The following is a 25,929-nucleotide window of genomic DNA, read 5'->3' as shown; positions in this document are numbered from 1 at the left end:
CTGGGACAGACAGAAGAGGACACGCAGATATGAGGACAACGTCATCTGATAAGAACATGGCCCAATGATTTAACACATCACAGTCCAAACGGCTTGTAAGTCCTACACTAAGAGCTTAATACACTCTATGACACTTTTTTTATATGACTAAATAAGGCTGTGCAATCAATCACATTTTTATGCAGTATTTTCTAATTGTCAGTGATATGCTTCTTAATCGAGAGGTCGACAGTCAAACCTGTCAGTAAAAGCATGTGGTATGGAGAATACTTTTGATGAATAAATGTTACATATTATTTGTATGTAAAATGGTACTGTATGAAAGTTTGCCATGTTTATGTTCAGGGGAGTAATATTAAAAGCCATTTAGGCTTGTTTTAGGACACAATAATTGAATAACATGGAAATAAAGAGTTAAAACCATACTATGGAACAACATTTCCATGGAAACAAGGAGGCTCCTCAAGGCCGGTTTGTGGAGATGAAAGCCCACTCACAGTAAGGTGTTATGTTTTTCTGTTTCTTTCAGGGCAATAAAAACAATACAAACAAAAAACAGGCTTTTGATGTATTCTATATTTTGACTAAAAAGTTACGTACTGGAGCTTTAAGTTCATTTGATGTCTACAGACAATAATAAATCTATCTCTTATTTTTGCTAGATGCTGCTCAAACAAGCTATATAAGATAAAAGACAAATCAGTTGAACTTATCATCAGTGCAACTTTACTGACCTGGAAGCTTGAACGTTTTGCTGAGAAGTTGACCAAGAAGGACTTTAAAACCCAACAGGTAGAGCTTGATTGCAGGTAAAATGCAGCATCTCAAAAAGGTAAACATCTCCTTTTTATCAAGTAAAACGCGCATCTAACTGTGTGCAAAGCTTTACTAACACCTATTCTCACTCCATTTAAAAAGAATAATGCAGATTTAGTAGTGAATTCAACCTACAAGAGCCTAGAGGAGTTTGCACTTCCATCAGCAGCAGCTTCTTCCTCTGTCTTGAGTTCACACGCTCTTCTTCTGCTGTGGGTCTCTGCAGGACACGTGCTCACGCCCCCACTGCTGCCTCTAGTGACAGAAGCAAGTACTACATCTCAATCGACAGTCAAATGTTCACAGCAGTGCTACATTAGGAACACAAACCCATTGAAACACCTAGATAGCATTACTTAACAGACTTGGGTAAGTTCTATTTATTATATTTATAAATGAATGACCTATGTTTTGCATATATATATATATATATATATATATATATATATATATATATATATATATATATATATATATATATATATATATATATATATATATATATATATATATATATATATCTATGCAAAACATAGGTCATTCATTTATAAATATAATAAATAGAACTTACCCAAGTCTGTTAAGTAATGCCGTGATCACATCACTCCCGTTCTCCGCTCTCTCCATTGGCTCCCCATCAAGCAGCGCATAAACTTTAAAATACTCCTCCTCACCTTCAAAGCTCTTCACCACCTTGCCCCCCCCTACCTGTCTGACCTCCTCATCCCCCACCGCCCCTCCCGAGCTCTCCGATCCTCCTCCTCTCTCACCCTGACTGCACCAACATCCCGACTCAAAACTTTTGGCGACAGAGCGTTCTCCCGAACAGCACCCCGACTCTGGAACTCCCTCCCCCAACCTGTCCGCCACTCTCCCTCACTCACAACATTCAAATCCCGCCTAAAAACATACCTCTTCACCCAAGCCTATGACCTCCCCTACCCCTAGCCTCCTCTACCCCAATGCCTACTCTTCTACCCCCTGTTACATCCCCATCTTTTTCTCTCTACTTGTTCATTTTATCTGTATATTAATGTGTATTGTACGTGTTGTCCCCCCCTGTCTGTAAATACCCCCCCTTTTTTTATTATGTTCAGCGTCTTTGGGTCACTGAAAAGCGCTATATCCACAGGCATCCACAGGCTCTCTTCCTCATCTCTGGTGACTTTAACCACGCTTCTCCCTCTTCTGTCCTACCAACATACACCCAGTATGTTACCTGCCCCACCAGAGAGAATAGAACATTGGACTTGTTTTTTGCCAACACCAAGGAGGCTTATTCCTCTTCCCCCCTCCCTCCCCTGGGCAGCTCGGACCACAACCTTGTACATCTGAGGCCTGTGTATGAACCCATCGTGCGCAGGCAGCCTGTGGTGTCCCGTGAGGTGAGGATGTGGTCTGCTGAGAGCGAGGAGGCTCTGAGGGACTGCTTCAGCACCACTGTCTGGACTGAGCTTTATGACCCACATGGGGAGGACATCAACACCATCACAGAGTGCATCACGGACTACATCAACTTCTGTTTTGAGAACATTGTTCCCTCCCGGACGGTGCGGTGTTTTCCAAACAACAAGCCATGGATTAACCGTGAACTGAAGGCTCTGCTGAAGGAGAAGAAGAGAGCCTTCAGGTCAGGGAACAAGGAGGAGCTGAGGACTGTGCAGAAGGAGCTGAGGAGGAAGATCAGGCAGGCTGAGGCCGGCTACAAGAGGAGGATGGAGGAGCAGATGCAGCAAAAGAACATTCAGGGAGTGTGGAGGAGCCTGAAAACCATCTCGGGCTTCAAAATCCCCCCTGCCCAGACAGAGGGGGATCTACAGTGGGTGAATGATTTAAATGCTCACTTCTTGAGGTTTGATCGGTCACCCGCCCCTCCCCCTGCACAGCTGCATGCTCCCTCTTCCACAGCTGGACAATGCCCTGCATCTGTTCCTCTTCGCTTATCTGCCCCGGACCATCAGCTCCCCACTTCGCCTGGACTCACCCATCCCCCCAGCACACGGTCCCCCTGCCAACCACTGACTGTCACAGCAGCACAGGTGAGGAATGAGCTGACGAGGATTAAAGTGAGGAAGGCAGCAGGACCTGATGGCATCAGCCCCAGGCTCCTTAAGTCCTGCGCAGATGAACTGTGTGGAGTTATGGAGCATGTCTTCAACATGAGCCTGAAGCTGAGGGTGGTACCACAGGTCTGGAAGACCTCCTGTCTGGTACCTGTGCCTAAGACACCGCGCCCCAAAGACCTCAACAGCTTCAGGCCAGTGGCTCTCACGTCCCACCTGATGAAGACACTGGAGCGGCTAGTCCTGGACCACCTCCGCTCCACCGTGAGCTCAGCCATGGACCCGCTGCAGTTTGCATATCGGTCTGGCATCGGAGTGGAGGACGCCGTCATCTCCCTGCTGCACCGCTCTCTCTCTCACCTGGAAAAGCCTGGCAGCTCTGTGAGGATCCTGTTCTTCGATCTCTCCAGTGCCTTCAACACCATCCAGCCGCTGCTCCTGAGGGACAAGCTGGAGACGGCTGGTGTGGAGTATGACCTGGCAGAGTGGATCCTGGACTACCTCACAGACCGACCCCAGTTTGTGAGAGCCCGGAACTGTGTGTCTGACACTCGGACCTGCAGTGTGGGGGCGCCCCAGGGCACTGTCCTCGCGCCCTTTCTCTTCACCCTTTACACTGCAGACTTCAGACATGACACGGACAGCTGTGTCCTGCAGAAGTTCTCTGACGACTCTGCCATCATCGGACTCATCACGGACGACGATGACGCGGAATACAGAGGACTGGCGCAGGACTTTGTGGACTGGTGTCAGCGGAACCACCTCCTCATCAACGCGGGGAAGACCAAGGAGATGGTGGTGGATTTCCGCAGACGCCACCCCACTGCCCCCTCACCAGTGAACATCCAGGGACGGGACATTGAGAGAGTGGACTCATACAAGTACCTGGGTGTTCATCTGAACCACAAACTGGACTGGACTCATAACACAGACGCACTGTACAGGAAGAGCCAGAGTCGGCTCTACCTCCTGAGGAGACTCAGGTCTTTTGGAGTGACAGGGCCACTCCTGAAGACCTTCTATGACTCTGTGGTGGCATCAGCCCTCCTGTACGGTGTGGCCTGCTGGAGCAGCAGCATCACAGAGAGGGAGAGGAGGAAGCTGGACAGAGTCATCAAGAAGTCCAGCTCCGTCCTGGGCTGTGCTCTGGACTCGGTGCAGGAGGTGGGGGACAGGAGGGTCCTGGCTAGATTCACATCTATGCTGGACCATGAGTGTCACCCCCTGCAGGACACTCTCTCCGCTCTGGAGAGCAGCTTCAGTGAGAGACTGATCCACCCTCGATGTGCGAAGGAAAGGTTCCGTAGGTCTTTCCTTCCTGCTGCTGTCAGACTTTATAACAAAAACTGTTAGTACTGAACACTCGCAATACTGACCTAACCTAATACTGATGTGCAATTCTGTCATATGTGCAATTGCTGTTGGAATTCATGTGCAATTACTGTGCAATCTATGTGCTGTCGTGACACATATTCATGTGCAATTACTGTCGTGATCACATGCAATGGTATTTATGTATTTATTTATTTATTTGTCTATGGGAGTTTTTATTTATTTATAGGAGATCTTCTACTGAAAGTGTTTTTCAGACTTCCTATAAGTGATCTGTTCTTCTGTATCTACCTCTGTATCTACCTGCGTTGCACCAATGAAATTTCCCCATGTGGGACAATAAAGGAATATCTTATCTTATATACATAAAAGTTATTATTATTATTATTATTAATATAATGTTTTATTGTTAATTTGTGTCCACATGATTGGTGTTCATCTTTTTACTTTGAGGTTGCAGCCAGCCGAAGTATCAACATAGTAACATCAGTAGTGATGAGTGAGTGATTAGAGTTCGCTCCAGTTCTAGGAAATACTAGGTATCGCAATATTGATCAGGTACCGATACCGATGAGTTTTGTATTACGTGACGTGCATTGAAACTCTTCTGCTATGAAGAATTTTACCCTGGAATATATAATTTTTGCTCCAACTCAGCTTGAACAGATCTAAAATTGAAATATGTGTGTGCAAACTAAAACATGCTGCATCTCAAAATTGTGTAAAAAACAGCCATGTATTGAGATATTTTATCAGCTCACTGTAATCAATATTTTTGCAAGAGAATCATAACTTTTCACTACCTCAATCAGTATCGATTTATTGATATTTTGGTATATGTGTTGGTATATCACTAAAAGGATTTGTTTTATATACATTACGATTATATTCCCTTTCAATAATAGTGTTTCATTAACAGGTTCTGGGTAGATGGGTTTGAGGGTCTGAACAGTCTAAAAATATTAAAACCTTTAAAAATGCATGTAAAAATAAAAATAAAACAATATTGATAAAGCAGAACAAAACTGTAAGAATAAGTAAATCTCAACAAAAATGTCCAACAGACCCTCATAATGCAAAGAGAGACGATTGCCTTTAGAGAGTCATTTTGCTGCTCCTTCACTGGACTGAAAAGCTGGATTGGTACAGTATAGTGACTCGTCAGTGCATCCTAAGTAGCGTCTTTGGTTATTGAGCTTTTTTCAACGCTCATTACTTGTGCCGCAAATCCCTTCCCTCTGCCTACACTCCAGCAGTACAGGATGTTCTTCTGCAGCAGACCCACTGACATGCTTTCTAATGAGCGTGAGGGGCTATGTGAGTCTCCATCATGGCCTGATCATTGTGCATGGCGTTTCCTGACCTGCTAAAGTATATGTGACGATTGATTTAACATCGTCTTCGTATCTTATAATAGTGGCTTTGTCTCCACTACATTTCAATATGTTTCAATCATCTGTTGCATCACTGTATTCTAAAATGTTGTGACACCATGACATCTGTAGCTAGAGACTAGACTCATTTGGGAATAACTTGTGTTTAAGTGTTTAACATGGACCCTCTTCAAAACGACATTAGGTAGTAGTCAAAACCCTCTCCAGAAATGTGACAAAAATCATCCTGTCATGGTAAACATGGACTGATTCACTCACTTATTAATAACTAGTTCTGAACTTGAAATATCTAGCCTCGTCTCTCAAAGTGAATGAGACAAAAATAAATGTGGATATATATAGCATAAACAATACTGAAATACTCAAAGGTGCACTACATGTCAGGGTGGTCCTGTCAGCTGATTGTCCCCTTGTCTGGAAAGTCCAGAATGATATCTCACTGTATTTTTTATACAGATCAATATCAATCTGGTTACAGTTTTCATCTCCCTGCGATCAAAAGGGACGTGACTCATGGGTGGATTAGCCAATCAGGGAGATGCATGACCCGTTGATGTCATAGCAAATATGGCTGCTTGCGAGGGGAAAAATGGATAAAACTATCGCCGGTGACTAAAAAACATTGCAGTTAATATAAGGTGAGAGAAGTCTGATTTTGTTACTGATAGATGACCAATGAGCTCATTTATTTCATTTGTATCACTGAAATAAACTAATTGCACAGTTCTGTGGCATCGCCTGCTGGTCTTTATGAAGATAGATGGTTTAATGGTTGTGCTTCATCGTGGAACAGTCAGCTGTGAGACAGAATGAGCTCATTCAGGCTGGAAGGAAATACACCGTATATGTAAAAGCAACAGGTATAAAAACGTGTTCATTCCTCTGTGTTTTATTTGTTTATCTTATGTCTTGTTTATATGTTAATGCCATTGACCCCTGCTCTAGCCCAAATCATCCCAAAGCTGCACATTGAGTCATTCTAATGATCGCTCACCCTTAAATCTGATTTGAATCTGCTCTCCACCATATTACCTCGTTGACTAATTGCACTAAGGAGCCGGTGCCCACATGACCTTGAGCTCGTACTTGCTGTACTATCCATCATTTGATTGTGGCGCTTGGATTACTGTGTGACGGACGGGCTCCTGTCGACTCTTGGCTGCTCTATGTGCCGTGCGCTCCCTCTCCATGGACTCAACATATTGCTCCACTCTGCTCAGCCTGTTGTTAGCTGTTGTCAGGGAGCACACATCACAGGAACAGAGTGACACAAGAGTACATAATGTATCAGATTTACTGTGGTCATCAGTGTGGTCTACTGTCTACGGCCGTTTCTCTGCGAGGATTTAGTTTAATGTGTCTCGTGGGATAGACAGAGGTTATTTGGATGTAATATTATCAACAACAACAAAAAAAAGATGATCAAAAAGAAAATAATGTGTTAATTGTGTCCTTTATTGTACCCCTTTAATGAATAAATATTTACATGATTATTGTTGCCTGTAGTTTTTCTTTTATAGTAGAAAAGGTTTCAAAAGTATAAACGTAGATATGTACCGTATTTTCCAGACTATAAGGCGCACTTAAAAGCCTTTAATTTTCTCAAAAAACGACACTTTATAATCCAGTGCGCCTTATTTGTCTCGCAGCAAATGCCAAAAGATTACAAAGAAAAGCTGCCCACTTTCCGTGCATTCTGCATTAATAAAGTTCAATTGACTGACTTATCTGTTTCGCTTAATGCGCCTTATACTCTGGTACACTTTATATATGAAAATTGATCGAAAATAGGCCATTTATTGACAGTGCGCCCTATAATCCAGTGCATCCTATAGTGCGGAAATTACGGTATTCCTTTGAAAAGTTTTCTACATTTGACCACTCCCTAACCTATACATTACTGCCACGCCACTTCTGTTTTGCATCTTCAATAAATGACAAAAAGGAATGTTCAGACTTTGTGTTCATTTGAGGAGTACAACAAATAAACCACAGTCATTTCAATCAGAATATTTTAGGTTTTGCTCGTGAGAAGGTTGTTTCTGTTATTTCAAGGTCCATTTGAAAAGATGAATGTCCGTGACACTACATGGTATATATACGTACGAGCTACAGCAACATACGTTCTTAAACATAGAGATATGCATTTATGATTTACCGTTGACCATTAGTGATTGAATACCGCACACATCAAAACTGTAAAGCAACTAACTTGATTAAACCAAGGATGTTTCAGCTACAGCATACTGTATATTGTGCTGATTTAAACCAAATTCCTTACGTTACATCTTCTCACTTGGCAATCTTAGCACATTGTGGGGAAACTGTTGCAACTGTAAACAGCAAAGCATAAATACATTCTTTAAAATACTTGCTTCCATGGTACTAAAATAATCAAATTAATTTATCAGTCTTGGCGCCGCAAACAAAAATCCAGCAAGACGTGGCCTAATCTTGTGATGTTGGGATGATTGCGATGCTGCCAGGGATTGATTAAAACAGTCATTTGTCATCCAGCCCTTTCATGTTGTACAGTGTTTATTTCTGTCTCCCGAAAAAAGGACAGTGGCCGTCACCTCCCAACAATGTTAAAATGCTAATGGGCGTTGGTAAATCAATTGGAGTGGAGCGGCAGTGTGAAAGATAAAAGATAATCAGCAACTCCTCATCTGATTCTGGCCATATTGTTCAGGTGAGCGGGGAAATGTGGATTCGATTTATGAACGATTGAAGGGTACGGTGGAGGGAAAAGAGGTGTATTTCACGTAGACAAAAATATGTAGGTTAAGATGCGATTATAACTGGGGCTCGCAAGATGATTTCTAGACATTTAATCACTTTGTTAAATTGAAAACGGTGAAGTTTTGTTGTGCAATGACAATAAAGGCATTCTGGTTAAGTCAAATAACACCAGTAAATGTTACAAATAATCTTGAATCATAAACATCATTGGTGAGTTTTGCAGCTGAAATTATAAATGGCTTGAATTTAAGTTACTTTTTTGCAAAGTAGTTGCCCCCATGTGCACTGTATAGCTGTAATGCGTTGTTATTATTATTCATTTCTTCAATCTAAACCAACTTTATTTGTATTGCACATTTCATAAACAAGACCCTTTCCAAAGTGCTGCAAATAATGTCAATATAAAACCGACATTTAGCGCAAAACTATAAAAACAAATAAAAGCAAAATATTAGATAATAAATAATTATAGGGAAAACAATTAAATGAAATAGGCATAAAATCAATTAAACAGAAAAAATCATAAAAGTCACAGAGGACCACAGAACTCAAGTGGTGTTAAAGCCACATAATAAAAATGAGTCTTAAAAGCCCTCCAGAGATTGGGGAAGTTTCTGAAGCAACTTGAGGCAGTCTTGTCTTAGAAAGTCAAGAGCAACAGTAAAGTAACAGTACTGGTAATAGCAGTAGTAGTAGTAGTAGTAGTAGTAGTAGTAGTAGTAGTAGTAGTAGTAGTAGTAGTAGTAGTTGTGGTAGTAGGGTTGCTGGGCATTTATTACACTGTAACTTGAGAATCAGGTCGACAATAATCACACAACAGATGGAGCAATAATCCATTTCAAACTAATTTAGACACAAATTACGGAAACATTAAAATAAGGTTGAGTAAACTATTTATAAAACATTAATGAGCACTAGTTATTGGTTTATAAGCACTTAGATGTTAAAAACGGTTTGATAATTAACTTAACGTAATTACAATGACTTTCTTCATGGTTTATTGTAAACACACATGTTTTTGTTGAATGGGTTATAAACATTTATAAGGTAATATAAGCCATCTAAATATAGCCGCAAGCGGCAATGATCGGCCCTCGCTACGCCGCCGCCACGCCGCAAGAGGAGGGGGCGCTAACGCGCCCCAATTGTCCTTTTATTACGCCTACTGCTGAATCTGTGACGCTGTCACATCTTCTCCCCTTTGTTTTACCATCAAAAAGCAATCAAAATGCCGCACAGAGACCGTGACTCTTTGAATAAAAATGTGGATAACTTTTGATGGTCCACCCCTGAAGATGAGTCTCACCAAATTCCAGGTTAATAGGGCTGATGCCCTAAGAGGAGTTTGTGAAAGTCTAAAGTGTAAACATGTTCTGGCGATTTCCCCATTGGAATAACATGGAAGGTTTCGGTCATCGTTACGGCAACGCCATAACAATTATGACATGGGTCTCATTGACTTTTTTGATGGGGATTCTAAAATTGAGTTGTGTGTCAAATTTCATATAATTTCGCAAAACTAAACATTTAACCTCCATATAAAATCTGTAGGGGGCGCTGTGGCTCCAAATTAATTTATTTCACTTCAAGTAGGTTTAGGGCAAAGAGTTTAACAACTGATTCTAATTTGACGCAATTCAGACTTTATCTGCGCAAACGGCAGAAATGTAAAATTTGGGAGATTTCTGAAATTCTTGCTGCAGTTTGCGGCTTCGCCGCACAGAGACCGTGACAGGTATCAATGTAATTTGGATAACTTTTGATGTCCCACTCCTCAGTAGCATTTTCACCAAATTTCAGCTTTTTAGGGCCAACGCCCTGGGAGGAGTTCGTAAAAGTTTGGAAAAACTCCAAAGTCATGTTTAGCCATTTTTGAAGCAATATGGCCGACATTTGGTTGGGCGGACGGCGTTGCCGTAATAATATTTTTTACTTCTCTTGTCACCATCTACCTCTGCGCCAAATTTCATGATTCTACGATCAGATTTTTTTGGGGTCATTTCCCATCTCTCAATGCATTTTTGGTACATTTGGGGGCGCTGACGCGCCATTTTTTTTATTTTAGAAAAAGGAAATAGCCAGAATGTAGAGAGGCACGATTTTTAGAGGTGTGCAAATTTTTGTGACTTTTCGTCAATTTTCACTGGGTGAAAAATAGGGGGGTTGGTCCCGAGAAGAAGAAAGAAAGAATAATATTCCGATGCGAAAACAATGTTTCCCATTTTTCAAATATCATAAACTATACATTTTCGGAAAGCGCTCGCGCTTTCCTACCTCATGGTGTGGGTCCCTGGTCACTGACGGGTACTTTCGTTAATTTTGAGTGGGCTCCGCCCACTTTGTGTTTTTGGCCCTCTATACAGTAATAATGTTCAATTTTTGCATTACATGCTTATATGCACGGAACATGCAAGAGATGGGGAACGTATTCGTGAGGTACTTAGCGCAAATGAGTGACGCTTCGCGGTCGTCATCTCAATGTAAAATGCTCGTTTAGTGCGCACTTTTGCACGGGCTTCGCCCGTTTACAACGGTAATGTTCCATTTTCCTACTACTAATTAGTATGCATGGGGCGTGCATGAGTGAAGGAGTGCGTTAGTGAGTGTTTGGAAGTGGGCGAGCGCTTCGCGCTCGATTTCGTGCGCACTACGTGCGCACTTTCGCAGCCGTGCTTCGCACGGCCTTACGAGATTAATAGGTCTCTCGCCAGCTTGTGGCGCTCGGGCCTAATAAAAATAACTAGTGCTTGTTAACGCCTTATAACTACTTCACTAAGAAACAGGTGTTACCCAAATAAGACTTTTTCATCTAAATCAACATTTTCATGGGGGAATGGGAGATTATTTAACAATTGACAGAGCTGCAGCGTGGGTTACTTAAGGTTTCACTAAAAATACAAAGTGAGTGACAGCCTGACTGTGGCAGCGTGTACTGTTTTGGCACAAAAGATGCTTCCAAACCAGAACATGACTAAAAAAAAAGCCTCTGTCTGTCTGTTGGGTACAAATGTGGAAACGCAGCATCAAACTGTGATGAGTCTTGTGTAAAAAGAAGAGTAGAGCTGCATTGCCACTGCACTTAAAATAGGCCAGCCAAATGCTCCCTTATTTATACCGAACTGTATACTTTTGTGTTACCCGCATTTATAGAATCTCTTTTCTATTTTAGATTCAAAATTGTAGTGAAAGAGGATTCGAGTTTGAGGTTAAAAGGTCACAGAGCCGCAGTTAGTAGATAAAGTCTAAGCTGCAGGGCACTTATTAACTGTAGGAAGTAGGTTTGATGTGAAATAGATATATATATTGAAAAAAATCTAATTATAAAGGAAATTTTCAGATAATACCAGGGTTCGGGTATTCGTTCATAATGACATACATTTTCAAATCTATGATCTGTTCATGGTGAAAGATGTTTTGCTTATTATTCTTTTTAGCAGTTATATTTAGTCTAGATTTAATGTTTAAATGTACTAGAATAGAATAATCTAACTTTTTTCCCCTTTCAAATGTTCTTTTTTCATTTGGTGTAATAAAGAAAAAAAAACAGTTTTGCCCCAGTTTGATTGATTGTAAAAGCAGTTCTTAAGAGTCAAAATGAGATAGTGCTGTGCTGTCTGTGTCTAATTAAGATAAGATAAAATATTATAGTACCTTTTTCTTTTCTTTTTAAATTCTGCTCTGGCCTCTGAAAGTTGTAGTGAATAATTAGGATGCTCATAATGCATTGCAGCAAATTTGGACCCCTTCAAACTGTTTAAAATGAACTAGTTCTATTTTTCATGCTCATAAAACGATAAAAATCAGGTAAATGCACTTGAAGATGGATGCCGCTCTCAGATAATGGTACTGTGTCTTTAACATGTGCATATGCTGAGGTTATTTGAACATTTGACTTCGAAGTGGATGAGTCTGCTGTATGTGTCAGACAATACTGCAGCCAGAAAGGTCATGGCTTATATATTGTTTGACGGAAGTCTCGTCTCACGCAAGACTGTGATGATTATTTGGGTTGATGGGTTGTGTACAGTCATATGTTGAGATGTACACAAGCACGCCATCCTGCAAGTATGTGGTCCAATGTGACAGGGTTAAATCTTTAACTTTCTGAGTAGAGTCTGAAGCTAGAACAGATGGGATTTAATATGTTGTTGTTGTTGTTGTTGTTGTTGTTGTTGTGGTTATTGTGGTTGTTGTGGTGGTTGTTGTGGTTGTTGTGGTGGTTGTTGTGGTTGTTGTGGTGGTTGTTGTGGTTGTTGTGTTGGTGGTTGTGGTGGTGGTTGTGGTTGTTGTGGTGGTGGTGGTGGTTGTTGTGGTTGTTGTTGTGGTTGTGGTCATTGTGGTTGTTGTTGTTGTTGTTGTTGTTGTTGTTGTTGTTGTTGTGGTGGTGGTGGTGGTGGTGGTGGTGGTTGTGGTTGTTGTGTTGGTGGTTGTGGTGGTGGTTGTGGTTGTTGTGGTGGTGGTGGTGGTTGTTGTGGTTGTTGTTGTGGTTGTGGTCATTGTGGTCGTTGTTGTTGTTGTTGTTGTTGTTGTGGTGGTTGTGGTGGTTGTTGTGGTGGTGGTTGTTGTGGTTGTTGTGGTGGTGGTTGTGGTGGTTGTTGTGGTGGTGGTTGTGGTGGTTGTTGTTGTTGTTGTGGTTGTTGTGGTTGTTGTGGTGGTTGTGGTGGTTGTTGTGGTTGTTGTGGTGGTTGTTGTGGTTGTGGTTGTTGTGGTTGTTGTGGTGGTTGTTGTGGTTGTTGTGGTGGTGTGGTTGTTGTGTTGTTGTGGTGGTGGTGGTGGTGGTGGTTGTTGTGGTGGTGGTGGTGGTGGTTGTTGTGGTGGTGGTTGTTGTGGTGGTTGTGTTGTTGTGGTGGTGGTTGTTGTTGTTGTTGTTGTTGTTGTTGTTGTTGTTGTTGAGCTTACTGTGCATAAGGGATGTCATGATATCAAGTTTGAGTGTCACAAGAAGAAACCGCATGAGTTTAGACTCATTCACACTGTGACCACACCAGTGAAATCCTTCATCCACATTGTCATTTTAAATTACATCCCAAAGATTCTCAGGGAGTCCAGGTTTTTTTTTAGAAAAGTGGTCCAAACTAGAGGTCTTTTGAGTGCTGCATATCCACAGGTAAAAAAAGGGGTTGCTGAGAGAAAAAGATTGAAGAATTACCATTTGTCTATGTGACCCACTGAATTCAAACATTCTGAATTATAATGTGGTTAATATGACATAAAGAGCCAGATAAAAAAGCACTTTCCTGGGGGTTTAACTGAAATGACTTATTTTAGCTTGTAAAATTGTCACAATTATTATATTTCATGCTGCCTTCATGTGCTCTGGAGAAGATGATCCTTTGTGAAGTGCATTCTGTTCCAGGGCTTCTGTGGTCATAGCAAAATTAATCAAAACAGACTTTATTTGGACACATATATGTGAATACAGAGTAAACAAGTGGACGTGGAAATAGAGATGCCATTCAACTTGTGTGTGTCGTATAATAATTATTATTAAATATTATGCAGCATCAAAATTCCCTTCTAATGGGTAGAAAAACTTGAATATTTTGAAATGTGATTTATTTTTGCCTCTGACTGCCCTAGTGAGAGTTATTTCATCTCCGTAACTTGGGAATCAAAATTATTTCCCAGTTTCCCACTAGAAATGACGACATGTCGCTCGTTCATGTGCAATTTCCCTCTGGTAAACTGGTATTACATCTTACATCTTACACTTATTGTGACCTGAATAATCAGAGCAAAAACTCTAATAATATTTTATATATTTGATACTGGATACAAAACTGATTCAACAGTTTAAGTCCAGGTCAGAGATCAGCCAAGGTAGAGATGACTCAAACACTCCAGGCACAAAGGATCAATAAAACAACCATAACACAATATTATAAACAACATATTAAACATATTTGCTTCTGAACTTGTCTGAGTCAAATCCAGATCATAGGGATACAGGCTCATCATTGCAGTTGCTAATTGAGATTGAGATTAATTTACCGGTAATATACAATTTTCCATAAACTATAGCTCCCCTTTACAACATTTACCGTGCAACATTTACCAGTAAACATGTTCAAAACACAGCACTAAATGGCGTTAAAATAATTGACTGGGCGATCGGCTCCTGCTCCAGCATGACAGGGGCTCGAGCTGCTGAACACAGAGACTTTGGTTTTACAAATGTATTCTGACAGCAGTCTGAGGGATCTGAGAGAGCATGTGTGCCGCACCTGCTACACAAATATTCTCTTTCTTTCTCACACACCTTGATTTATATTCAGACAAAGACTATGCTGCAGTTATTATTATTATTATTATTATTATTATTTTAAGGAAGGCTGTTTTCGGGCTGAGATGAGGATTTCTTATGTTTTTTGCAACAGCTAAATGTGCAAATACCCAAAAGGGGAGTTTACTTTCCCTTTCTTTGGTTCATTCTCTCAAAGGTTTTCTCTGGTCTTCTGCAGTGTTGGGGAAAATACTCACTTTTGTATAGATAAGGGAGCAAAAAAAAGAAAAAGAAAAAACTAATAGTTGCACACAAAATAATCTACGCTTTTAATTTTAGAATAATGGTAGCTCCCACAGATTTCAAAGCTTTTATTTTCCTGTTAAATTGTGTGACTTCGAAGAGTTGATCTTTGGTCACAGTAGCAATTCAAATGCATTTCTTATTTTTTTCTTGTATGAATTTCATATTTTTGTTTGCTTGAAGCCAAAACTTGAACTCAAAACCTTTACGCAGGATGTCTCAAAAACTCAAACTTTTCTGTCCAGTTAAAAAATGCAGTGGAATAGCAAGTACAGATACTTCACCTCAAATGTAGTGAAGTACCGGTAAAATTACTAAAAAAGTATCTGCTACAAAACCACTTAAACGAAGTACAAATAGCTAAAAAGGACAGTACTGTACTTTTTCTTTCCCCCACCACTGCTCTTCTGAACTATATGGATTGACTTCCAAGAAAACATACAGTTTGAGACCAAGGGGGGGTAGATTGACTCATCCCTCTCCGAGATGAGCCTGATGAGGGTGGTGTTGTCCACAAACTTGATCAGTTTTACGGAGTCATTGATAACGTTGCAGTTTGTGTACAGGGAGAAAAGCAGAGGAGAAAGAACACAGCCCTGTGGAGTTTCAGTGCTGGTAGTCTGAGTGTCTGAGACATTCTTCCCCAGGAGAGCTTGTCCTGAGCAGAGCAGGAGGATGGTGTTGAATGCAGAGCTGTCCACAAACAGGATCCTGGCATAGGTTCCCGGGGAGTCCAGATGCTGAAAGATGAAGTGGAGCGCCAGGTTGATGGCGTCGTCCACAGACCTGTTGGCTCTGTTGGCGAACTGCAGGGGGTCCAGCAGGGGGAGGTGAAGGACTTGAGGTGGGGCAAGACCAGGCGCTCAAATGACTTTATGACTACAGACGTCATCGACGTCCAGTGATCCGGGGCTTTTTGGGGACAGTGATGGATGACTTGAAGCAAGTTGGGACATGGCATGACTCCAGGGGGGTCCAGTAGCTTTTCGGGGGTTGGATCTCACACTACAGTGGTGGGGAAGGTGGGGGAAGAGGGTGGTCTTGAACCTGGAGTAGAAGATGTTGAGTTCCTCAGCCAGCTTCCAGTAGTCTGCAGCGTGGGGGGGCTCCGGGCTTGTAGTTGGTGAGAAGTCAGAGCCAACTCCACACAGGTTGTTGTCAGAGAACTGCTGCTTCAGACGCGTATTGTCCTGTGATCTAGCTCTCGACACCTCCCTGCTAAATCCATACTTCTCATCTTTGTAGCGCTCTCTGTCACCCGCCCTGTGCACTGCCTCCTTCGGACGCCTTAACTTCCTCAGTTTGGTGTGAACCGGGGTTTGTCAGGGTTTGTCATCGCTACGTTTCCTAAAGTGCACAAGAGCACCGGCTCACTTTCCTTGTCTGCAGTTGTAGGTTAAACTTTAATCTTTGCAGGCTCCTTTACCTTTATGGGTCTCTCATTGTACTGTTTGAGGAAAGCCTGCGATTTGTGATATTGCTCTTTATAAATTTTAAATGAAGTGGACTCTGGGCTTAAAAGCGTTTCAAAAATAGCCCTAACCTCATGAGACAATGGACACAAAGATCCCCTCAGCAGCAGTTGTGGTCCAACGTGGGAGGAAAGAGAGTGGACAGCTCTGTTCAGACCCTAAAGAGTTTCCTATCCACAGAGACAGAAGCCAGAGGCCAGTTTGGAAACAGTGAGAGTGGCAGCAAACAAACAAAGAAAAGAAACAAAGGGCCCGGTGATTTTGCATGTTCACAGCGAGAAGCGGAGACGGCCAGATTCATTTCCTTCAGCATTCATTTCTCTTACAGCTCCTTTGGGGGAAGATGTATCTCAGCTTTCCTCGGGACGTCCCAGTGAGACAGGCTTACAACACATCTCCAGGGAGTCATGCAGAGGACGTCTCTGGTTATTTCGATGTGGAGGAGCAGCCACTCTTCTCCAAGCACCACTGACATGATCTAGAGCAGGGGTGGGCAATTATTTTCCTCCGAGGGCCATATTCGAATCCAGAATAGCAATCCAAGTAGCAGAGGGCCGGCCCGCGATCATTGGTGTGAAAAAAAAAAAATCCCCAAAATTAAATATCAAATAAAATGTCACTTTTCTGTCAAATATAAGCTATTGAATCTATTATTTAATTCATTTCACGTCATATTTATTAAGGATACAAGTGCAGACAGATGCCTGAGGGCAAAAAAGGAAAAAAAAAAATATATATTTTAATATTACTTGGACAAGCTTGGCGGGCCGGATTGAAAGGCCGGATGTGGCCCGCGGGCTGTAGTTTACCAACCCCTGATCTAGAGCTAACACGCACTGTCCAAAAAGAGCAAATGTAATTAGAATCACAACAGATTAACTGATCTGAAGCGTTAAACACAAGTCTCTCTCAAATACCATTACAGTCATAAGCTTGAGAGCGATAGTGATGGAACGTTACAAAGTAGTAAAGTACAAGTACTCTCCTCAAGCTAACGTTTGTACTCTACTTAAGTAACAGTGGATAGTTTTTACTTTTATTTGTGAGCAGGTATGTATACTTCTATTCCACAAAATGTTTGAACTGGACTAACAAGTATAAAGTACTTTTCAGATGGTTTGAGGGGTTATTTCAGAACCTTAGTCCTGGCTTTAAGCAACAAAAGAAATATTTAAAAATGCACAAGAAAAATAGGACATTGATTGTAATTGCTCCTGTGGAGCAAAAATCAGCACAATTCTTTATCCAAATCAGTACATTTTTGACTCAAAATCTGTGGGGAATACTTTTTACACGTTAAGTACATTTTTAAACAGGTGGTAAAACTTAAAATAGGTAAATTTATACTGCCTATTTTCCTTTTTTTTTGCTCATGTATCTGTACTTTCAGTTAAATAACAAAATTGAATACCACCACTGGAGTTAGTCAACATTTTTAGATTTTTCACACTCTTGTTGATGAAAATGACCAGGACCACAGACATATTGGTCACAAGTTCCTTTTTTCCTTCATTTATATTCAGATAACAAAATGAAAACATATATTCTCTGAGCAGTCATCAATGATGCAGTAAAGACCTTTTTATTTATACTTTCTACAGCCTTTGCTCGCTCCAACCGGTCAGGCACATAAAGCATGTCTCCAGGACTTAAATCCATTATGTCCACGGCCCATGTAGAACAAGATGTAAAGCAGAGGTGGATTTTGCCTCTCAATAATTAGGTCCTCCATTAACTTTGTACAACTCAGACCGGCAGATTTAATTTGACTGGCTCTAAGTAAAATTAAATTTGTGCTTTTGTCATTCGGGGCAGTACTTAGTGCACTCTCTTTGCTCTTGGGGGTTTTGTTAACACACAGAGCCACTGAGCTGGAGACAGCAGCCTCTGCCTTTACCTCCGGCGCTTCACCTGCTCCACCTTTATTTAACCCGGACACATGTGGACTGCTGGAGTCTTAACACACAAAGTCACAACATACTTTTAAGTGATCAGCTAAAGAATAAGATGTCTGTCGTTAAATCTTTCAAAGCCATAGAGCTCAACAGTGACCGCCCACCGCTTGACTCTGGAAGTACATGTTCCATTCATTGTTCCACAAAGCTAGACTCAGTCATGTCTTTAATTAGGCCCGAGCGCCACAAGCTGGCGAGAGGCCTATTAATCTTGTAAGGCCGTGCGAAGCACGGCTGCGAAAGTGCGAAGCGCTCGCCTACTTCCAAACACTCACTAACGCACTCCTTCACTCACGCACGCCCCGTGCATACTAATTAGTAGTAGGAAAATGGAACTTTACCGTTGTAAACGGGCGAAGCCCGTGCAAAAGTGCGCACTAAACGAGCACTTTACATTGCCCCATATAAAGCACTCATTTGCGCTAAGTAGCTCACGAATACGTTCCCCATCTCTTGCATGTTCCGTGCATATAAGCATGTAATGCAAAAATTGAACATTATTACTGTATAGAGGGCCAAAAACACAAAGTGGGCGGAGCCCACTCAAAATTAACGAAAGTACCCGTCAGTGACCAGGGACCCACACCATGAGGTAGGAAAGCGCGAGCGCTTTCCAAAAATGTATAGTTTATGATATTTGAAAAATGGGAAACATTGTTTTCGCATCGGAATATTATTCTTTCTTTCTTTCTTTCTTCTTTCTTCTTTCTTTCTTCTCGGGACCAACCCCCCTATTTTTCACCCAGTGAACATTGACGAAAAGTCACAAAAATGTTCACACCTCTAAAAATCGTGCCTCTCTACATTCTGGCTATTTCCTTTTTCTAAAATAAAAAAAATTGGCGCGTCAGCGCCCCCAAATGTACCAAAAATGCATTGAGAGATGGGAAATGACCCAAAAAAAATCTGATCGTAGAATCATGAAATTTGGCGCAGAGGTAGATGGTGAAGTAAAAAATATTATTACGGCAACGCCGTCCGCCCAACTAAATGTCGGCCATATTGCTTCAAAAATGGCTAAACATGACTTCGGAGTTTTTCCAAACGTCGTACTTTTACGAACTCCTCCCAGGGCGTTGGCCCTAAAAAGCTGAAATTTGGTGAAAATGCTACTGAGGAGTGGGACATCAAAAGTTATTCAAATTACATTGATACCTCTCACGGTCTCTGTGCGGCGAAGCCGCAAACTGTAGCAAGAATTTCAGAAATCTCCCAAATTTAACATTTCTGCCGTTTGCGCAGATAAAGTCCGAATTGCGTCAAATTAGAATCAGTTGTTAAACTCTTTGCCCTAAACCTACTTGAAGTGAAATAAATTAATTTGGAGCCACAGCGCCCCCTACAGATTTTATATGGAGGTTAAATGTTTAGTTTTGCGAAATTATATGAAATTTGACACACAACTCAATTTTGGCATCCCCATCAAAAAAGTCAATGAGACCCATGTCATAATTGTTATGGCGTTGCCGTAACGATGACCGAAACCTTCCATGTTATTCCAATGGGGAAATCGCCAGAACATGTTTACACTTTAGACTTTCACAAACTCCTCTTAGGGCGTCAGCCCTATCAACCTGAAATTTGGTGAGACTCATCTTCAGGACCATCAAAAGTTATCCACATTTTTATTCAAAGAGTCACGGTGTCTGTGCGGCAAAGCCGCACATTTTGCCAAGAATTCAAAATAAAATAGCTTTTTGATGGTAAAACAAAGGGGAGAAGATGTGACAGCGTCACAGATTCAGCAGTAGGCGTACTAAAAGGACAATTGGGGCGCGTTAGCGCCCCCTCCTCTTGCGGCGTGGCGGCGGCGTGGCGAGGGCCGATCATTGCCGCTTGCGGCTATATTCTCTTATTATTTTTGATTTGATTTTTATTTTTTTATCTTTCAGGCAAAAAATATTAACTTCCGCTGCAAACTTCAAAGTGTTGTTCTGTTGAGCTCCATGATGGTTAGACATAAAGTGAATTTAAAGACAACAAAAGTGCAGTGTCTTGCCCAAGGACACGACTAATACACTGAGCTTAACTGTCAACTCTGACAACATTACCATGCATATTTTTTTATTGTGGACAGTGTTTGTTTGTTTGTTTGTTTGTTTGTTTGTTGTTGCTGTGTATTTTTAATCTTGTCTTTCTTTTGATTATTGACCACATTATTTTGTGTCTGCAATAAAGTTAAGAAAATATTTCGTTGTGCAGTGTTTATTGGTTTGTTTGTTTGTTTTTGTTTGTTTCATTATGTATTTTGTACCTTGTCTTTCTTTCAATTCATCCTTTGTGTTTGAAATAAAGTTACGTTTTTACAAGAATATTTTCTTTCACTGAACTTGAATTTGAAACAGCGAAAAGATGAAATTTATTGTGTATTTTGTATCTTGTTTACCATGTCTTTTATTCGAAAAAACTGAACTTGAAAATAGTTATTATTAGAAGAAGATAACCTAAGCATAGAAAAAAGCGTAAATTTGTCAAATGTAATCCCCCATTTTCTCATATCAACCTGAATTAAGGAGCCATTCATATCAGCGTGGCGTTATAAAGGTCTCTAATCTCACGGAGGCTGGTGGTGGGAAAAAAGGCCTCTTGTGCGGGATGATTAAAATGACTCATTATGAAGAATAAAGTCCTCCCAAAGGAAATCAGTGCTGATAAATGTATGATCAAACACCTCAGCTGTTTGTGACGTTTGGCTCGGTTTGGTTTGTGACACAAAGAAGGGACGAGAGGCAGATCCTGGTTTGACAACAATGACTTTTTCAATTACAGACAGATAACAGGTACAAATCAATTAGGGAACAAATCCTTCCAAATGTGCTGAGAAAAGCCATTTTAGAGCGGCGTTACTCTTTGAAATCAAGCTGAACAGAAGGAGGGCTCAAACCTGGAATAAAATTGGGTATTCTTCCCTGGCAAAGCCGAAATGCTGCATGATTTTTGCTTGGAAAGAATGCGGCAAAAATTGTGAAAAGTACAAAAAGAACACTTAAATGCAATATAATGATGTTTTTCATGCATCTGTTCCTCATGTCTTGTATTGATTGTGCAACCAGTACAACAGGTAGAAACAGCAGTACAACAGTATTCAAGCATCATCAGTTGCAGCAATATGAAAACCTGAAAACTGGGCTACTATTGTGTAAATCCAACTGTAAAAGAACTAATTGTGAGGTAGACACTGGAAAGAGTCCTAAGTAATAAAGGATTAAGTTTTGGGTAGATGAGAACAAGACAAGATGAGATTTTGAAACCAAGAAATACATGTTTATTGTTATTTTTATTGCAATTTGTATACAAGCTGTCAAGTATAACCTAACCTAAATTGTTTGGTAGCAAGTAAAAGTACATATGTTAAATGTACTATGCCCCTGTTGTGTTACCATATGTATTTATTTTTAAATTAAACATAAAGAACCTACAGTAATAATAAGTATTCATATTGACGACTTAAATGTACTGAAATTGTGTCATTTTGGAGTAACAGTACTCTACATTTACTCCACCTATTCGTCACAGAAGGGAATAAACATTTTGAAGATAACCAAAAAGCTTCAAGACATGTGTCAAAAGTGTCTATGTTTGGACATCGCAGCCCTGGACACAGCGGCCAACGTGTGTCACCTCACTTCCTGTCCCATCAAGATAAACGGACATAAAGTGCCCCCGGCGGGCGTCCCGATCGGGGATGGACTTTACATAACGTCTGAGTCACACACAATCTATTTTTATGGCTTTGAGGTGTGTCTCCGCTCCATCTACAACAGCCAATTAGACCCTTGCACTTGTCTTCTAAGTGTTTGTGATTGGAGGTCATTCAGATAGGGGGACTTTGGTTTTGGGCTATGTTTGTGCCCAAATGGGATGCAGAAGATTTAAAAGTCATTAGGAAAAAGGAGAATGGATAATGGTATAAGCAGTTAGAGTGCGTTTGTATCATTTATGCATGTGCTCTCTTACACGGCTATTCACAAGGGACACAGCTCGAACTAATGGCAGGAAATGAGATGCATTAAGTAAAGTAAGAGGCTATAAATATAGTGAACGTGAAGACAGGGGAAATTAACATAACACTACCCTGGTACTCGATATTGATACGAAGAGATATTTTAATCACTCATGTGTCCCTTCTGAAAGGTACTTCCATTGCAAAAAAAATTAAGTAATAATTAAAAAAAGATCTGCTTTTACATCAATGGCAGAGAGACTAATTTATTCATATAAAGTTAATTCACCTTCTTCCTTCATACAGTTTAGGTCATGGAAGATAGTCATGGAACACTGACGATTGAAATAGTACAAAATAACACCTATAATATTAATAATAATAATATATAACTGTAGATAATATAGATATTATCTACAGTTGTATAATGTAGCTAGTATTTTCCATGCCACTTTGTCTGATTCTTCAAATTTTGCAATGGTGATGGTTTCGCCTTCTTTTTTTTCAAATTGGACACTATAAAAAGGAAAAGTATTTAATAAAATATATGTGTGAATCAGCAAACTCAAAGTGAATATTTTTTCAAGGCACATCTGGCACCACCTCAAGGCACGCTATAGTGTTCCCCGAGGGCCCCGTCTACTGTGCTTTGGCTATTTTTATTGTAGGTGTATTGTATTTTTCTACACTGCTATTTCCTCACTTGAACTCTACTGAATCTACACATTTGTATTTAAATGGAATGGTATAACAGAAACTACAGAACTTTGGGGCCCTTCAGGCTTCATGTAAATGCCTTCTCAAACCATTCAGACAATAATTACAGAGAATATACAAGGATATACGCAAACACCACTATTTTTCTCACTAACACAGTGCAGTTTGAAGTCTAAATTGCATGATCAAATACCATGTTGTATTCCTTTGATGTTAACTGTATTCTGAATACCACAGATGAAAGAGTAACTGTACCAGAACTCAAAATAGTATTCTGAAAATGTGTTTGGTAAATGCATTTAGTTACTTCCCAATGTTGAGTACAGCCAATTTAAATAAAGTCTATGGAGTATGGAGCAGTAATTGTCATTTTTAATTTACAAAAGTCTTTAAAAAAAACAGCAGTGATCACACCAAAATATTAAAAATGTGCATTGAGTGCAATGAATTGATGAAAAAACAACTTTGCAGAGTTTGCATCCGTTTTACACTGAAAAGACTGATCTCCAAATTGATGAAAAAACAAACAAATGTATAAACTATCAATGTGACAACAGCTTTATTAAACCACTTTGTTTCTTTGGATCCACACAATGTTTCCTGACCTTAAGCGACACATCCTGGTCACGGGAACAGAACATTTTGACCTTTTTCATGAATCTTTACTGCACACAGCACGATTACATTTCCCTGATATTTAAGATGCAATTGGCCACACGGGTCTGAAGTCTCTGCATGTTTTCCATTATAGTTTACACTTCAGAACAAATGTCAAAACGCCCTCCGCCGTGGCTCGCTGTCTCAAGTCTGAAGAGATTTACAAATCACTCGTCTGCCGCTTTCCAACCTCAATAATTTATAATCATTCATATTTAATGGCTGCGAACTTGATTGGACATAGATGTATCACTGTGAATTTGTGTAGAGAGAGTGTAGCTCGCAGCGCCATAGGATTGTGAGTAATTAATAAATGGCCATTAGGGGAACGCAATTAAGTCAGTTTAGCGCAGATGTGTCGTGACTTAGGCTGGTCAAGACACGAGGTGAAGTCTTATATTGGCTCTGTGTTGTCGATATACATACACTGTAAGTACACTATAACATGAAGGTACTTACAGAAGACAAACAATCAATACCACGAAATATCAATAACTATTAACATTGAAGCACATTACTCTCCTTTTCTCATTGATTTGGAAAGGCAAAACGTATATTAAACTAAAATGTGAAGAGTAGTGTGTAACTGTAGTACAGTCGAGCGTTTTGAACAAATTGGAGTTTTTGATGCACTTCAATAATAAATCAGTCAACAATATGGTACATTCAAATGCCTTAATTATTTATTAATGAAACATTTGCAAGCAGTAGTAATACAATTACTGTTATGATATTTTTGCACAAGGGATCTCCACAGAAGCGACTTTAGATGGTAATAAAATACAACAAATAAAAATGATTTAACCTAATCTAATCTTCAATTTATTAATTTATTTTTAATATGACCCAGAACTACTAACAACCTGAAGTTCTTTTGTTAGTTTAAAGTTTGTCTTATTTCTCACACAGCCACACATTCAAAGTTGTGTTTTGTTTGTTATATTTTACACATCTTTTTGGGGTTCAAGAGGTTTAATGGAGATAAAGAAGGTTTCATTCCAAATCTCTGGACCTTTTTGTTCTGTATACTAAAACTGGTACATTTCAGTTAATGTTTATTTAGAAATTGCTTTCTTCCAGTATTATGTGTGTTATGTTTTATGCCTGATGAATGGATTTGCACACACCTGTCTCCACTCCTTCACACGATGAGACTTCCCCGGTGCTGTAGATTTTTGTATCAGTCATTTTGGAGCATATTTTCCCTTAACCGCTTCCCACTCATTTCCGCCTTTCTTCTTAACTGCAAACTGAGGTAGAGATTCTGAGGCACGGCTTTAAATAAAGACATGTTCTAGCACTTCATCTTCCCCAGGTCAAAATGTGTGAAAAAATGACATTCATTTTATATCTACTCGTGGTAACATCAATCATTTTGTGGCGCGGTCATAGAGGGCAACTCCACCACCTATTTCCTCTCCATATGCAACAGTTTGACAAGATGCAATGACCAGCAAAATGAGTTTATAGATCAAATGAAATACCTAATTGTGTGGCGATGATAGCTCGGAGTAAGAAGGTTTAAATGTTACATATTAAAATCTGAGACTCGAAATCCAAGCACATTTGGTGAAGAAGACTATGTTTAAAGCGGCTTCTATATAGCTCATTAAGCCGTTTAGGTTCAGACATGATTCGAACCACAAAGATGTCTCTGTATTGCAAAGAGTAGTTGCCCACATAACGGTTTTAAATCCAAGTGTATGTCCTTGGTGTGTCCTTCCTTCATAGCCACTTACATGATAGAAATTCGGATCTGCTTTGTGATGACTAGTGATCAAAATGAATCAAAGTAAGTGTGAAACATGTCAAAATGTCTGATCAAATCTGAGTGGCTGTAACAAGGCAGCGGGGTGCCAACGTGTCTGTAATATTGAGGAGATTCTGTGTCTATGAGATGTGGGCTGGATCTGTGTGAAGAAGGCTTTGACTTTGGAAATACAAATGCTCTCTGCCTAAAAGCATTCGCGTGGTATTCATGATAAGTCTCCAAAACATGGCACGAGACAGATTAGGATGAAGATGCATAGGAGCCAATAGAGATAATCCCGTTGTCTGGTTGGACGTGAAATGCCAATGTTGTAGCACCCTCAGAGACAGAGATGAACTGAACGTGAACTAATGCCACAGAAAGACGCAACAGAAGAAAGATTAGCTGCAATAAACATAAAAGGAAGAGAGCTATGGGAACCCTAAAGTAAACAGTGCTGTTCTTGACCTTAAGGGACACCCACGTCGTTTACCGCAATGTCACCAGCGGTGCTTTAACTCCAGGACCGAGCCCACGCGCGCCACGCTCTAGTTTGTTTCAT

The 25,929-nt window shown here is 40.4% G+C and overlaps 1 protein-coding gene across 2 annotated transcripts in view; it reads right to left on the bottom strand.

The window, feature by feature from the left end:
- The window catches only part of LOC140359864 (polyprenol dehydrogenase), a 52,732-nt gene that overhangs the window by 25,930 nt on the left and 873 nt on the right, over nucleotides 1-25,929 (bottom strand). Inside the window, exon 1 of one of the 2 annotated variants that reach the window (XM_072445072.1) lies at nucleotides 735-962. The exons of the other annotated variant lie outside the window; for it this stretch is intronic. Within the exon in view, the coding sequence (XP_072301173.1) occupies nucleotides 735-867 (133 nt within the window). The 5' untranslated portion in view covers nucleotides 868-962. Of the gene's footprint in view, nucleotides 1-734; nucleotides 963-25,929 lie in introns of those variants that run through there. 2 annotated transcript variants of the gene reach the window in all.

This window comes from Eucyclogobius newberryi, unplaced genomic scaffold (assembly GCF_026437365.1).
Source record: "Eucyclogobius newberryi isolate DKJ021-1_F unplaced genomic scaffold, fEucNew1.0.hap1 SCAF_14, whole genome shotgun sequence".
NCBI classification, from domain to species: domain Eukaryota; kingdom Metazoa; phylum Chordata; class Actinopteri; order Gobiiformes; family Gobiidae; genus Eucyclogobius; species Eucyclogobius newberryi.
Note: the sequence above shows the minus strand (reverse complement) of the source record. Positions and strands in the feature narration are given on the sequence as shown.